The sequence below is a fragment of the Gracilinanus agilis genome, chromosome 3 (assembly GCF_016433145.1).
Source record: "Gracilinanus agilis isolate LMUSP501 chromosome 3, AgileGrace, whole genome shotgun sequence".
Taxonomy (NCBI): Eukaryota; Metazoa; Chordata; class Mammalia; order Didelphimorphia; family Didelphidae; genus Gracilinanus; species Gracilinanus agilis.
This window is the reverse complement of record NC_058132.1, coordinates 294,362,466-294,379,259: the sequence shown is the minus strand read 5'-3', so window position 1 is coordinate 294,379,259 and position 16,794 is coordinate 294,362,466. Positions and strand designations below refer to the sequence as shown.

Here is a 16,794-nt window from a genome sequence, read left to right as displayed (position 1 = left end):
GAGGCATTGAATCTACAAATTTCTTACTAGATATATGTAAAAGAATAACATTTCCAGATGGAAAGGTTCTGAAATTTCTCAAGTGCCATGGACAGGATTACCAAGAATCTCAATTTTCAGTGATGCATCATTCTCAGCTTCCACTCACATCTTCTTTAAAGCCTCATCATGATGGGAAGAGAGAGGACCCTGGGTTCTGAAAGGCCATGCAAGCAGGATCTAAGTAATTATTGGTTCTGTCAAACTGGAAAGGCTTCAAATATGGGTCTGATGATATGGATATCATATGAGTATCAACCTTGCTAAATTCTGATAGACCTATGAGGTTGCCCATAATATTATGAGCTTTTTTGGCAATAGCAACTCTTAACAACCTTCTATTAAACTGTAGATTAGTTGAGATCTGGATTATTGGAGAGAGTAATGACAGTGATGAAACCAATCATGCTTATAGTGAACCCTTCACAAGAGGGAGAGAGAGAGAGAGAGAGAGAGAGAGAGAGAGAGAGAGAGAAAATAGGAGAGGAGGGGAGAGAAGTAGGGAGAGAGAGACAGACAGACAGAAGGAGAGAGAGAGAGAGAGAGAGAGAGAGAGAGAGAGAGAGAGAGAGAGAGAGAGAGAGAGAGNAAAGGCCATGCAAGCAGGATCTAAGTAATTATTGGTTCTGTCAAACTAGAAAGGCTTCAAATATGGGTCTGATGATATGGATATCATATGAGTATCAACCTTGCTAAATTCTGATAGACCTATGAGGTTGCCCATAATATTATGAGCTTTTTTGGCAATAGCAACTCTTAACAACCTTCTACTAAACTGTAGATTAGTTGAGATCTGGATTATTGGAGAGAGTAATCACAGTGATGAAACGATCATGCTTAGAGTGAACCCTTCACAAGAGGGGGGAGAGAGAGAGAGAGAGAGAGAGAGAGAGAGAGAGAGAGAGAGAGAGAATAAGAGAGGAGGGGAGAGAAGTAGGGAGAGAGAGACAGACAGACAGAAGGAGAGACAGACAGACAGACAGAAGGAGAGAGAGACAAAGACAGAGACAGACAGAGAGAAATTGTGCTAAGGGCTGAGGATACCAAAACAACCAAACAAAATATTTCTTAGCCTCAAGAAGCTTCTGTTCTTTTTTTTTTCTTTAAAAACCCTTATCTTCCATCTTAGAATACTATGTATTGGTTCCAAGGTAGAAGAGCAATAAGGACTAGGCAATGGGGGTTAAGTGACTTGCCCAGGGTCACACAGGTCAGGTAGGAAGTGTCTAAGATCAAATTTGAACCCAGGACCTCCCATTTCCAGGCCTGGGTCTCAATACACTGAGTTTTGCGTACTATTTGGTAGCTTATCTGAATTAAGAGTGTTCTGAGGAGAAAGATTTGGAAGAGATCTAGAAGAAAAGTGGTAACTCTCAAAGCTGCTGCCAGTGGTTCTTGAGAGTTTGATTTTGATATGTGGGAAAATGGCCAAATATAGTATTATGTGTAGCTCTTCTTTCAAGGAATTTCAGGGTGAAATTGGGTATATTGAGTGTGAAAAGCATCTAATTTGGGGGTAACTGGGCCTAAAATTTCATTGTATTGGAGATTCTTATAATTTCTTCTACCAATGCAAACTATTATTAATCCTTCTGTAATTACTGACTTAGAGCACTGGTGCCTGCAGGCACTGAAACAATAAGTGACTTAATTAAGGTCCTACAGCTAGTATTCATCAATGGTGAAACTTGAACCCAAGCCTTTTAGACTGAAGCCAGCTTGCTTTCCATTACAGCATGCTGTTTCTTCAATGGTCTCTATATTTGAAATATTTACTTATGAAAAATCAGCTTTACTATAAGTTGTTATCAGGTAGTTTTGTCCCAATTTCAATAAAAGGGAGGGGAGTCCTTTATTGGACATTTTCCTTCTCATTAAATGATTGTAATGGGGGGGGGGGGAATTATGAGACTGGCTGTAGATTTTATTATTTTATTTCATCAAAAAAGAGTAGGGGAAAAGGATGGAAAAAGAGAAAGAGGGACTACTTTCCTCACTGCTCCATTTAGTTTACTATTCTGTAGCTGCCATGTGGGCCCCTGAACCATACTCACATGGAAGTCCAGCCAGCATCAAGCACAAAAGAGAAGACCCCCCAAATCTGCTCTTGCCTCAGTTTATCACTTTTTCTCCAACCACTAACTCTCACATGCCACATCTTGGAAACCAAATATGGCTCTCTATTTTGCCCAGGTCACCTAGGGAGGCAATCCAGGGGGCAGTCCAGGGGGCAGTCCAGGGAGCATCAGGCTTGCCCCCATCTCATGATTTATTATCTCCTTTCTCTATTGCTGCTTTTTTTTTCCGATTAACTACAGGAGGCACCAAAGCTGCCATTCTATCCTCGTGACTCAAATCCTCTCAAGGATTTCCCTCACACATGATTGCTTAAACAACTCTATGTATCATCTCTACCTTCCTAATAATATTTCATCCATTAAAAGAGTATTAAAGTTAACTTGCATTTTTTTTAGAGGAGGCTGGCCAGCAAAGGAAATTGTCTAGGAATATATCTGTCAGGAAGAGGAAGCCAGGTTTAGATATGAAAATTAGCATAGAAAACTCACATGCAGATAGCAGAATGTTGGCTTTACTAAGTGTCAAATTAGTGCCCATTATTGTATTGTAATATTATTATAAACACAAATTTGAAAATGTTAAGAACTATGATCAAGGCAATGACTAAAAACTAGAGGACCCAGGATAAAGCAAATGCAATATCTACCTCTTGATGGAGAGGGGATAGACTCTTTGATCCAAGTAAATATATTCCTCAACAATGAAGTAATTTCCACTTAAATCAGAATTACTTCAAATTCCAGATAATATTTTAATCTGATTAATATTTAAGAAAAGGAAAATTCAAATTAATGTAACATAAAATATAAAAAATAATGAATTAAGTACATTGATCAAACAAACAGTATTATGTGTGTGTGTATGTATACCCCATACATGAGGTGAGAGTGAGTTGAGGATAAATCAAGTTCCTCCATAATCTAGAGATCCTGACCTTTATTGAAGGCTCAAAGATAAATTTTTTGTGATTTTAATGCAGGGCCCTTCCCCCCCCCCCATATTTAGATGTATTGTCACTTGCCAACTGTAGCTGCAATTCATTTATTTCTAGGAATTATGTAAAATATGACTTTTGTGTTTGATTATCAAGGAGGTAATTGATAAGAAAAGGAAATGATTCCTTGTTTGTATCTGTCTTTTTTCTCAAAAACTACCCTCAGTCTTTTCTCTTTCAAAATTATTTTTTGGGGGAAACATTTAAGATAGAGTAGCTTCAGAAAATGTACTTACTACAAAATAAGTATTTTATCTATTTATTAAAGACCATTATTCATACTTTTTATACACCTAGACTGAATCTTCCTTTAAAATAATGAAAAACAACTAGGTAAAACCAGTGGATACAATGGCCAAGTATAGAAGTTTGGGCAACTTTCCATTTTCACTGTCCCATATCTGCTAAAAGGAAGGAGCTATGCCTCATTATTAGTTCCCTGGGAACAAGAGTAGTCATTCCAATAACTTAAAGTTTATCTTTCCTTTTAGAGTTCTTTTCAACAATATTTGTTGTCAATCAATTAGCAAACATTTATCAAAGATCTAGTGTCAGTCACTGCCCTTTTCTGAGGATAATCATTTAAATGTGAGGCATTCTCAGTCATCAAGGAGCATACATTCCACTGAAAATCACTATATTATTGTAATTCACACAAATCTGAATTCTACATATTCATCCCTTTTAAAATAGAACAATACTACTCTATTGCATTGATATGCCAGTATTTGTTCAGAAATTTTGAAATTAGCTATTAAGAAATATAATACTAAGTTAGGTTAAGATACTGATTAGACATATACAACAAGAATTTACAGTCAAACTTTTAAAAATATTGATACCATTTTTTTGAGTTTATAGAGTGGACTGTAGTGGCCCTTCTTGGACTTGGGCATTCCAGGAATTCAACAGTGTGACTCAAAGCCAATGAATCATTGTCACCTCAACACAAATATAAACCTGTCTCTCTTCACATCACTATCTACATACCACTTGGAAATATAGCCTGAAGTATGTGCCTTCACTAAAACTTGTTATAACTGTGTCAAGGATAAGGTTTTCAAAAAGGTGTTAAATTTGTTTTCATTTTTACCAAGTCTTTTAGAACCTTGTTCAAGATAAAATTTTCTTCACACTTACCTTGTAGTAAAGAACCAACATTTTGTTAATTTCTTTTGTTTAATGGCTGAATTAGATCTTCCACCTTTGCAGAAACTGAGAAATGTGGACAGCAAAGGTATACTATGGTGGAAAGAAAAGTAAGTTATAATCTAGGCTTTGTCATTATTAACTGTGACCCAAGATCTGTAGGTAAAATAATCACTTTACCGTTGTGGGATTCACTTTTCTTTTATATCAACTAAAAAGTTTGAGTTAGATAATTATTGAGGTCACTGCCAATGCTAACATTTGGTAACTAACTAGAAAACAATTCAAAGTGACAAAGGAGAATTCTCCCATTCAAGTTCCAAGAAATCTCTAGACATTGAGAGGTGTGCCAGCAAGACACCTAGCCTAGAACATAGTTTAAAAAAGTATCTAGGGGGCAGCTGGATGACTCAGTGGATTAAGAGCCAGGCCTAGAGACAGGAGGTCCTAGGTTCAAATCTGCCCTCAGATACTTCCTAGCTGTGTGATCCTGGGCAAGTCACTTGACCCCCATTGCCTAGCCCTTACCACTCTTCTGCCTTAGAACCAACATACAGTATTGATTCTAAGACAGGAAGGTAAGGGAAGAAAGAAAGAAAGAAAGAAAGAAAGAAAGAAAGAAAGAAAGAAAGAAAGAAAGAAAGAAAGAAAGAAAGAAAGAAAGAAAGAAAGAAAGAAAGAAGGAAAGAAGGAAAGAAGGAAAGAAGGAAAGAAGGAAAGAAGGAAAGAAAGAAGGAAAGAAGGAAAGAAAGAAATCCAAATTAGGCCCTCTAGCTTCACAGAATAGAATAAGGAGAGGTATATTGGATTCAGAGAATGGCAAGGCAAAGCACAGAATCATGTTTTCACTGTGACTCCTTTTTTTGTGATATCATTTTCAGCTTTCCAGTTCCTTTGGGAGTGAGATTCAGTAATTTTTAACAAGGATTTAGTGATACTTCCCCTTCTTAGTGCTAGTAGAAATACATGAAGAAATTATGCATTTCACAAATTCTGTCTTTACTCTGTAACATGTTTTCTGAGATATTATAACTACAAAAGAGGCCATTGCCAAAATATGATATACATATATAATATAGACATATTATTAGTTATATATATGTTATATATATATGAAACATAATTAGGTCAAATTTTTATCAAATCTCCCTATCTGTAGCTTCAAAACTGAACATATAAACCATTAATTAACATATACTATTAACTTATATGCTTATTTAAAGCATGTAAAAATATGCACATAAAGGGACAACCTATCCAAGCACTTGAAGATGAGGAAAGCTGTTAGAATCAGAGTGTAAATTAATATGAGAAATAAAACAAAAAAATAAAGTAGATAGGAAGGGATGAAGGAAGAAAAAAAGGATGACACAGGAAAAAAAAAAAGAATGGATATAGGAACAAAAGCACGCAGAAGAGAAAGCATAAGAAGAAAAAAGAGAAATCTATCTGTGCTTTGCTTTTTTTATCTTTTCATTGTCATCTTTCCTACTAACCTTTCTCTTCATGTTCTTCTTGACTGTCCTAGTCTCTCTCGGTTTTATCGCTTTATTTCATCTCTCAATAGCAATGGGAGGAAAATGGAAAATCTGGAAACATGACCACTCCATCACATCCTTGAAGGCAGTTGTCTCCCCTTTTCTAGCCAACCCTGTTTTGTTCAACTGTTCCTCACTGGTGTGAGCTCTATCATCTTACCTCCCTCTTCTAGAAACTGCTTTAGATTATAAATTCCTAAAATGTGTTTCCCAGAACTGAATATAATACTCCAAATATCCAGTTAAAACAAAGGATAATGAAATTATTTCCCATATTTTATAAACAATGCCTCTATTAATAGAACTCATGACCATATTCATATTGTGAATCCATATTGAAAATGGAGTGTACTAAAGGCTAAAGATTTTTCACAAACTGCCATCTAGTCATACTTTCCTCTTTCTGTATTTGTCTAATCTACTTTCCAACATATAAGAAAGACTTAATTTTGATTCCTGTTCCATATCATATGATTCAATTTGGCCTATTGTTACAATCAAGCTCTCTTATCCAAAGTGTTACATGGAGAGATGCTCTATATTAGCCACAGATTCGATATATTGACTGTCTTTTCTTTCACTTGAACATACCCCAGTGGCTTTCACAGAGTAATGTTTTTTGCTGAATTCATCCTCTGCTTGATAAAATATACTCATCAACAAGGGCCAAAAACAAGTACCTGGGCCCCTGTACTGGAGAATTATTTCTAGATTGACAATCTATTTATTATAACTCTGATTTGTGTTATCCAAACAGTTCTGAAATAACTTATTTACTATTACCAAACTCACGCTTCTCTATTTTATCCAGAAGGATATCATAAGAAACTTTTCAATGATTCTCTGAAATCTAGGTATGCTGTGACTATAATACTAATAACATATTATGTGCTGGTAAATATGTGAAAATAGACTTTCTGAAAAAATGTACACATGAAACACTTTTACTTTTAATCTGCGTTAATAATATTTTCTTTATCATTTCTTAAGTACAAATAATTAGTAAAACAATAAATGAAGCTCTGATTTGTAGTATTTGGTTATTTCCAAAGTGCAAATGCTCATTGCAATTCATGCTGAAAATGTAACAATTGGCTCTCAAGAGCCAAGACAGCCAGCTCCAACTCACCACTGCTAATAATGATCAGAAGTGGAAATGAGCTTAGTCTGGGATGACCTGTGTTGATGAAACCTCTTGTTAGTGATCATTGTATTGGTTCCCTTTTTAATTGATCACAATCACCTTATTACCAAAAGGTTGTAGAATTTTGATAGGAATGAAAGTGAAATTAATCATATGATAGATTGAAGAATTCACCAGTCTTCTTCTTTTTTTTAAACTACAGGATAATATTTGTATTTTTCCACTTCTGAGACATCTCTCCTATTCTCAGTTTTTTAAAGGTCACTGAGTTTAGTATCACTATCTATGAATTCTTTCAGGATTCTAGGATGTAAATTATCTGGATCAGTTGACTTAGACTCATTGAAAAAAACTAAGTGGTCTCACAGCATTTTCTCATTTATCGGTGTTTTAGTTTCTTGTTATGTTTTGGGGTTTTCTATCATCTCTAATTCAAAGATCAGTATTTATGGCAAAATAAAACCCACAGAAGCAAAAGTGTTGCTTCCTTTCTGATATTCTCCCTTTTAACCTAAATAGTAGTTTTATCCTTTCATTGACCTGTAGCCTATTCCATTCCTTTTGGTATTCATTGATGGGACATTATATATATATTTTTTGATGGCACAATATATATATATATATATATATATTATTTTTTATCAAACCATTCCACTTTGGATTTCTTTTCCCCTCACTTTGTGTTTGCTTTCATCTTTAAACAAATCTTTTAAATTATAAATTGGTCCATGAATTCCTTGTATGTTCACTTTTGTCTCTCTTTAGAGTTTCCCTATTTCTGTCATAAGAACTTTTTATTTTTTTTATTTAAATTTGTTTATTTGTTATCTTAAAATACCCAGTTAAATCCATCCCTTTTCCCCCCTTCCTTCTCCCATTAGAGAAAGCATCTTTTGACAAAAAGATATATGTATATATAAAACTATGTCTTACTTTTTTCTATTCGTCATTTCTTTCTCTAATGAATAAAAAATAGGAACAGACAGTTTTTAAGCAAATAAATCAAAGATATATATATATGTATATATATAGAAATATATGAAGAATGCTCTACATCATTATTAATTAGAGAAATAAAAAACAAAACAACTCTGAGATGTCATCTCACATCTATCAGATTAGCTAAAATGATGAAAGGGCAAAATAAGCACTCCCTTTTGGGTGGACTCCATTTACTGTGGGCTGATTTCTTCTGTGGAATTTTAGACCATGGAATTCTTTACCCTTTGAAACCCATACTCTGTAAATGTGGAATGTTCTTGAGACTATACTAGCTTCCTTTCCCTATATATGTAACATAAACTCCTAAAATATCGTGATCATTTCCTCCCAAGTTTCCCAAATTTTTCAGCAAATGATTCCTCTTACTTTTTATAATTAACCTTGGAACTTCAATTTGTTATTTATTCTCCTTTTTGAAGAATGTAATAATTTTCACATGTAGAACTTTTTCAGCTACTTCATTTTTAGCAAAAACAAGATTTCAGATTTTGCTCATATTATTCATGTTTCCCATCACTATTACAATTCACTTCCCTGATAGGTTTGTTTCCTGAATTCATTAATTTTCTCCCTTGAGCAGAGTGATCTGTATTATACTCGCACTACAATATGGTTAATATTTTTCCCACATTGATTCTCAGACGAAAACTCACTAGAATGTTTTGCCCTTCCAGTTAGAATTACATATATACTGGTATACTGTCTCTTCTATCTAATCTGTTCTTCTTAAATAAGATATATCTTTTTGTTGCTAGATTATAGCCATGAGGCACAGTCCATCAAGTCCCAGTACTTTCCACAAGGTCAAGTTTCCCTCTTTGCATTAAGACATGTATTTCAGATTCTTTATTGCCCATACTCGTGTATTTATGTAGAGACATATGAGGCCATGGGTTTTGTTACTGATCTTGTGGTAGTGTCTTCTATAAATTACTTTGCCTTTCTACTTACATTCTTTTTCCTGTGCTTTATCTGCCACTTTCTGTGAGAACTAACGGTGTATGTAGGTGGTCAAGCTCCTCCTCCCCACCTCCATTTTCTTTTTAAAGCCCTTTTTATAAATTCCTGAAGTCACCAGGCTCTTCAATGAGACTATTTGTCAGGATGTTGTAGAGGGACCATTGCTGCTCAGGCAGAAACAGGGCTAGATGATTTCTTCAATTCCTTCCAACCCTGAAAGTCTATGATACTGTAAACTGAAAGTAGACCAAAAAACTAAAATTTCTTTTCTTCTCTTTTAGCTGTCTTAGGAAATATGCAAATTGCACTGTTATTTTTAATACAATAAAAAAAAAGAATCCAACACATTTCATGCTGAAAACAAAAGTAACACCATAGTTGCACCCACTGAGAGCTATTATAATAACACATCAGTCAGGGAATGTATAATGTGTATACAGCTTATCTCAGAAGTGGTACTGAAGAAGAGTCACAGAACACTGTCACCAACAACATTTCTATAGCTAGTGCTTAGTTGTCATTTACTACCATGTGAAAAAATATCACCAAGATTATTTTCAACCACTGTAGTGTTTGTTTTCCTACTAAAGCTTGTTTGTTGACAAGCTTTTTTTATTCAGGAAAATAAACAGCTAGCTCCTGAAATAAGTGTTTTTGAAAAAAGTCACATTTTTAGATTGTCCTTCAATGAACTGAAGGTTTCTCCCTCCCCTAACCTGTTCCTCATATGCAATCCTATTACTCACCTAACCAGCAAGAAAGAGTCTTTCTTGTCACTCTTTGGGAAATAAATCAATTAAACATAGTGTGTTTTCTGATATCTTTTCTTTGTTATCTTGGAAATTGATGTCCCTGATGATTTGGCTCCAAGTTCTTTACAGCCTAAACTCATGTACCTTCCCTTGGAGAATTCAGCATTTCAGCCAACCTGGTCTACTTTCTGTCTCCAAGTCTCCTCTTGTCTTTACCTCTTTGCTCATAGAATCCCCTATTTCCTGAAAGGGGCATCCTTTTCCTTGATCTGTTCTCTATTTATCACAGTCCCATCTATCCATTCTTCAAAATCTAAATTAGGTTTCAGCTGCTCCATGATGCAAAGAAACTCTCCCCTCCTCAGATATCTCACAGCATTCTTCCTGGACCTCTTCTTTATTCTGATTAAAAGCTAGAAGAAGCCTCAGAAGACACCCAGATTTGACAAATGAAAAAATGTTAAGGGACCAAGGTCATGCAAGTGGTGAGCAGAATTTGATCCCAGGTTTTCTAACTGAAAAATCTTAATCCCACAATGAAACTCCTTCAAGAATATGAGCATCTCCCCCCCCCCCCCCCGTTAAACAATAAGCTCCTTGAGAACACAGGTTGAGTTATATCGCTCTTTATATTCCCTACGACCTTCCTAATGTAGTTCCCTGTATGTAGTAGGTACTTAATAAGTACTTGCTAAATTAAATTGATTTGCTCTTTTGAACTGTCTCGAATTATCTTGGGTTAATACATGTAAATTGCTTTGCAAACCTTAATGAGCTTATTAAATAAATGTGAGCTCTATTGTTTTTCACCTTTTTGGCTTATCTCAAACTAGCTCCTTAAAGGAGCTTGCCTTATATTTCTGCTTCTCCTCCAGCACATTGCTCAGAGCAGGAGCTCAGTCATTGTAGAAGCATAATAGGAAGGCAAGGAGAAGAACATAACTTGATCCAGAAGATATGGGAGCTATTCCTGGTTTTACTGATTTGACAAATGTCCTTCAACAAATGACTTCACTTCTTGAGACTCAGTTTCCTCAGTCATAATGAGAGTATTGGACCAGATAATAGCTAATATTTCCCTGGCATTTACTATGAGCCAGGCACTGTGCTGAGCACTTTACCATTGTTAGGTCATTTGATCTTCACCACCACCTTGGGAGGTAGGTGCTATTATCCCCCTCATTTTACACATGAGGAAGTTGAGGCAGACAGAGGTAAAATGGCATGCCAAGGGGCACACCACTAAAAGTGTCTGAATTTGGGTCTTCCTGACTCTAGGCTCTTAGCTCTATCTACTGAGCCACCTAGCTAAATAGATCATCTTTTAGGATCCTACCTTGAAGGAAAAATGGGTTCCTTCTCATTTTCTTTCACTTACTTATTCAGACCAACTTTGATAATTGATGCTGTGTAGCAGGGAAACAAGGTTCTAAAGGGATAGTTTGACTTCTTAAGGAATTTTCAAATCAAAAGATTCTTTTCTAGGTTTTGTCCCATGTTGTCTCTTTCATTTGATGTAAATGTGGATGAAGTACTGAGATGTAATATTCTGGATCCTCCTATGAGAACATGAGAGAGAGAGAGAATGAGAGAGAGAGTGAGAATGAAAGAGAGATAGAATAAAAGAGAGAGAGAGAGAGAGAGAGAGGGAGAGAGAGAGAGAGAGAGAGAGAGAAAGAGAGAGAGTGTGTTTGACTGGGTGGGGCAACAGATAGAGTGGTAGGCCTGGAGTCAGGAATATCTGGGTTCAAATCCATCTTCAGGAATTTCCTGGCCTTATGACTCTAAACAAGTCATTTAATCCTATTTACTTCAGTTTCCTCATCTGCAAAGTGAGTTAGAGAAGGAAATGGAAACCACTCTAGTATCTCTGCCAAGAAAACCCCAAATAAGGTCTTGAAGAGTCAGACCATACTGAAACAATTTAACAACAACATTAAATATCTATGTATCACCCATGGGTCTCTCAAACCAATTGTTTCATTATGGACTGAATTTTTTCTATATGTACAAATAGTATTGGAATAAGTATAGTAGGTAGTTTGGAAAAGTGTGTGTGTGTGTGTGTGTGTGTGTGTGTGTGTGTGTATGTGTGTGTGTCTGTGTGTGTGTGTGCGTGTTTTATATGCTGTTGTTTTTTATTTATTTAATTTAGGAAATTTTTCCATGGTTACATGATTCATGTTCTTTCTCCCCCCTTCAGCTGCCCCCCATAGCCCACAAGTATTTCCACTAGGTTTTGCATGTGTTATTGATCAAGACCTATTTCCATATTATTAATAATTACACTGGAGTGGTTGTTTAGAGTCTACATCCCAAATCATATAAACTGGAAAACAAGGTGATGTCCTTCAATATGGGAATGGCTGAAAAAATTGTGGTATCTGCTGGTGATGGAATACTATTGTGCTCAAAGGAATAACAAACTGGAGGAATTCCATGTGAACTGGAACGACTTCCAGGAATTGATGCAGAGTGAAAGGAGCAGAACCAGAACATTATACATAGAGACTGATACACTGTGGTAAAATTGAATGTAATGGACTTCTCTACTAGCAGCAATGCACTGATCCAGGACAATTCTGAGGGACTTATGAGAAAGAACACTATCCACATGCAGAAGAACTATGGAAGTAGAAACACAGAAGAAAAACAACTGCTTGAGAAGTGTTTTGGTTTTTGTTTTTTTTTGAAGAGTGTTATAATTGAGTTGAAAAAACTAGACTCATCTATACATTTTTTTTTCCATCCAGAGATGGGTCTTCATTCACATAGGGAGCTTAGAGTGAGAAAATTACCTCTTACCATGTTGGGATTTTGTGAGTTGTCTAGGACCCTAAGAGGTTAAGTGATTTCCCCAGAGTTATATAGCCAGTATGTGTCAAAGGCAAGAATTAAACTCAGAACTTCCCAACCTGAGTGGTTTTCTAGTCATTCCCTCACCCTGCCTTCTCACACCTGCATCATGAAACAGTGAAATGGCAGGTCAAGCTAATCTCTTAATAAAGTTTTCTATAAGGGGCAAGAAGTCACCTTCCTTTGTGGTTCATTTGCATTGTCAAAAAATTAATTGAACTTTTGCCTGTAGTCATCTGATGATTAAGCATTTTTTTTCCTTTCTATGATAGGAATCAGTGGTTGGGACAAACTGTGGAAGAAGTATGGATCCCGCTTACCCCAAAATGACCTCTGCCTTTATGTGTCATCCTCTGACATCACTCAAACCCTAGAAACTTTGGGAATTAAATATGAATGCTTTGAACTTCTTTCTACTATGGATATATCAGATTGCTTTGTTGAAGGCAATGAAAATGGGGAGTTACTTCTGGACTTTTTAACAGAAACCTGCCACTTTAGCAAAACTGCACCACCTGATCTCAAAGCTGAGATTATTGAAGACCTTCAAAGGCCAGGATTCAGTGTAAAAGAAAGGGGAAAGATCCTTTTTCAGAATCACTTGAGTTTCATAGTGGTTGAAGCATAACTCTGTACCACCAAGTTGTTTATCAGTCATTCAAACAAGCATTTATTAAGCAACTACTCTGTGCCAAATACTGTTCCTGGTGGAGAGGTGGGGAAGATTCAAAAGCCAAAAACAGAATGACATTTTACTGAAGGAGTTTATACTCTTTAGGGAAAGAAAACATGTGCACATATAAATATATGTAAAATAAGTCAATTCATCTGAAATAATTAGGTACAGAATTACCAGTAATTTGCTCTTGTGTTATAGTAGAACATATAGTATAAAACATGGTTAGTATATCACAGTCTCATATAGTTGAAGACCGTGCATAATCTAGACCTATAACAATCTGGAAGGTCTATTACCTTCTGTCATCCATTTATATATAAAACAGGATCTTTTTATGGCCTCTGATTCAGCAGAGTCTCATCAACATCCTATAAAGCTCATTTCTAAAGTTTAAAAGAGAGACACAGCTAAATCCAATTGCCTAAATTCTAGTGCAGTATATCTGGTAGCATGCTGTATCTAATTGATACTGGTTCAAGAGAGCCAATTTATATTATTAAATTGTTAAATTTTCAATGTGACTATTTATCCATTTATACCTTGGATGTCAGCAAATGTTACAAATTAGGATTTTTTTTTGGTGATTATTTAGACTTAAAAAAAGGACCAAAAAATGTAATAATGCAGATTAAGTGTAAAGATGCTTTATTCATTCACTTTTTGAGAGCTGGTTGTTAAGATATTTACCATTACACTTCTGACCACATTCACCTGAAAGAGTTAATGAACTTTTCTAGTGACCTGTTTATTCAAATGATGAACAAGTTTTGCTTTCTATTCTCTAAATATCTTCTCAAATTCTTCCATAAATGTTATTTTATATAATGGAACTTTACTAAAAGTGACCCTTAAACCATTAATCTTACAGATTAAAAAAGACAGCACAAACACATTTAAATGATGGATATGGACCAATGATGACCTTAAATGACTTTACCTTGAATGGTGTTATCATTATGATATAATAAAGATATTATGGAAACAAGGTGGTACTTTATTCTAAAAGCAAAAAAAGAAACTAAAGTGTATTTTGCAGAGTGGCATAGTGAAGAGAGACAGAATCCTGCCTCAGGACTGTGTTGCTCTATGTAAAAATATCTTGACCTCACTTCCACAGGCAATTCTTTAAGACTAAAGTCACAGAACAGTAGCATATTTACATTGATAGAAGGAATTTCTCTAGCTGGAGCTTCCTATACTGGATAAAATCATAGGTTTAACCCAAGCCTAAATGCTATTGACTCTTCTCCTCTCCTCCCCACCAATGTCCAATGCAGGAATACCTTCTACAATTTACCTGATGAATGATCTTCTAGGCTGTATTTCAGTGGTTCTTGACCTGGGATCTAAGAATTTTTTAAAAAGTTTTCTTTAATTAAATTTCAATATGATATTTCCTCTGTACCCAACATATTTCATTTTGTGGATTTAAAATGATCATTCTGAGATGGGGTCTTTTGACTTCAGATTGTAGAAGAATTTGATTACACAAAAATGGCTAAGAACCCCTTTTCTATTTGGACACTTCCACTGATAGAGAGCTCAATACATAAAAAGCCTATCATTTTTGAACAGCAATAGTTATTTGAAAATTTTCTACAATATTAAGCTGAAATTTGCCTATACTAGCTAGTATAGTATGGAATATAGTATATATACTATATGGCATGTATTATAATATATATTTTTAACTAGCTAAGAAGTCATAACATCTCTAGCTCACATTTCTCAATCCTATTTTCAAAGATAATATGATCATCTTTACCATATGTATGCCTAAAAGCCAGATACATTGTGATTTTGGTATTCCTCTGAACTACAAGTCAAGCAACTCTTATCAAAAAAGGAAATAGATTTACTTGATCATGACTTGTTCTTAACACATCTGTACTGACATCTGTTGATCCCTCTAAACACTCAAGACCATCTTATTCAATTATTTTTTACTGGCAAAATACACATCAAACTTAACACTCTATAGATTCCAAAATTCACTTTCCTTCCCTTTTTGAAAACTGTTACATTTGCTGAATCATCAGTTTTCTGCTATACCTCAATTTGCATGATTTCTCAAAGATTATTGGCAATAATTCTTCAATCACATCAAAGTGTGTCAGTTATCCTAGAGCGGGGGGGTTGGCAACCTTTTTGGCCATGAGAGCCATAAATGCCACATTTTTTAAAATGTAATTTCGTGAGAGCCATACAGTGCTCACAGTGCATGCTCCTCAACAGCACCTGAAAAAAAATTGACTTTATGGCTCCTGCAGAAAGAGCCATATCTGGCCCTCAAAAGAGCCAGATATGGCTCGAGAGCCATACGTTGCCGACCCCTGTCCTAGAGCATAATTTTTCTGGATCTAGAGACTTCTATTAATTCAAAGTAGCAGCATGCTCCTTCATTTTCTTTTCCAACTTTGGCCGGATTTTCCTTTTAATTACATTTGTTAAAACCTTCTGTGTTGGAAGGTCATTCTCCTTAATGATTAAGAGCAAACTAGAGATTAAAGAGTCATGGCTTTTCTCTGTCACATGTTAAGAGCATACTTTCTCTGGAGAATATCCATCTCATTCTTTCCTTGCTCATCTATCTATTGATAAAAGTAATACTTTTAATATTCTAAATCCATTCTTTTCTAGCCTCCTTGGCACTACTAACCAAATTTTCCAGATAATTGTGCTTATATTTAAAGAGCATAACCAGACTTCAGAGAAGAGATTAAAACTTAGTATTCTCAAAAACTTTGGCTTTTTTTGTATACATATACAGACATACAAAATAATAATGTTTATTCTTCCCTACAGAATCCTGTTTATTACCTGCTATGGAAGAAAGAATTGTTTGAGTCAGAAAATTATATTAAGTTTGGGGTAGTAATTATTTCTTTAACCAAAACATACATACAAACAAAAAACAGGAAAACACATTTATATATATATATATATATATATATGTATATTTGTATACATATATAATAATAATATAGAAATAATCTGTGCTTACATTAATGTGGAGAGCTCCATGGATACAGCTTTTTTTTCTAAACCTTTAGCTTTTGTCTTAGAATCAATAGTATCATTTCCAAGGCAGAAGAGCAGTAAGCAATTGGGGATAACTGACTTGCCCAGGGTCAAATAGCTAGTAAGTATCTGAGGTGAGATTTGAAACCATGGGAGATGGAGCCAAGATGGCAGCTTAGTAGCAGAAACCCTCTGAATCTCCTTCCAGCTAATCATTACAAAATATCTCAAAAGGGTGAAAAACAAGCAAACATCCAAACTTTCAAAAAAAATGGAAATTGACCACAAGCTCTGGAGGAACTCAAAAAGGAGTTTAAGAACTAAGTAAGAAAGATATAAGAAAAGTGGGGAAAAGAAATGAAAGTAATACAAAAAGAAAATAACAGCTTAAAAGACAAAATTGCCCAAATGGAAAAAAGAGACATAGAAATCAAAAGAAATAATGAGCAAATTGGAGACCAGAATTGACCTGCTGAAAGCCATGAAAAGCAGGATAGACCAAACCAAAAAGAAAAATCAAAAGATCATAGCTGAAAAAGCAGTCTTTAAAGACTAGAATTGGGCAAGTAGAAGTTAATGAT

General features: G+C 35.2%; 1 protein-coding gene across 1 annotated transcript in view; it reads left to right on the top strand.

The window, feature by feature from the left end:
- Positions 1 to 14,583, top strand: part of HNMT (histamine N-methyltransferase) — a 53,653-nt gene extending 39,070 nt beyond the window's left edge. Inside the window, exon 6 of the mRNA XM_044669900.1 lies at positions 12,786 to 14,583. Within this exon, the coding sequence (XP_044525835.1) occupies positions 12,786 to 13,141 (356 nt within the window). The 3' untranslated portion in view covers positions 13,142 to 14,583. The remainder of the gene's footprint in view (positions 1 to 12,785) is intronic.
- The last annotated feature ends 2,211 nt before the right edge of the window (positions 14,584 to 16,794 follow it).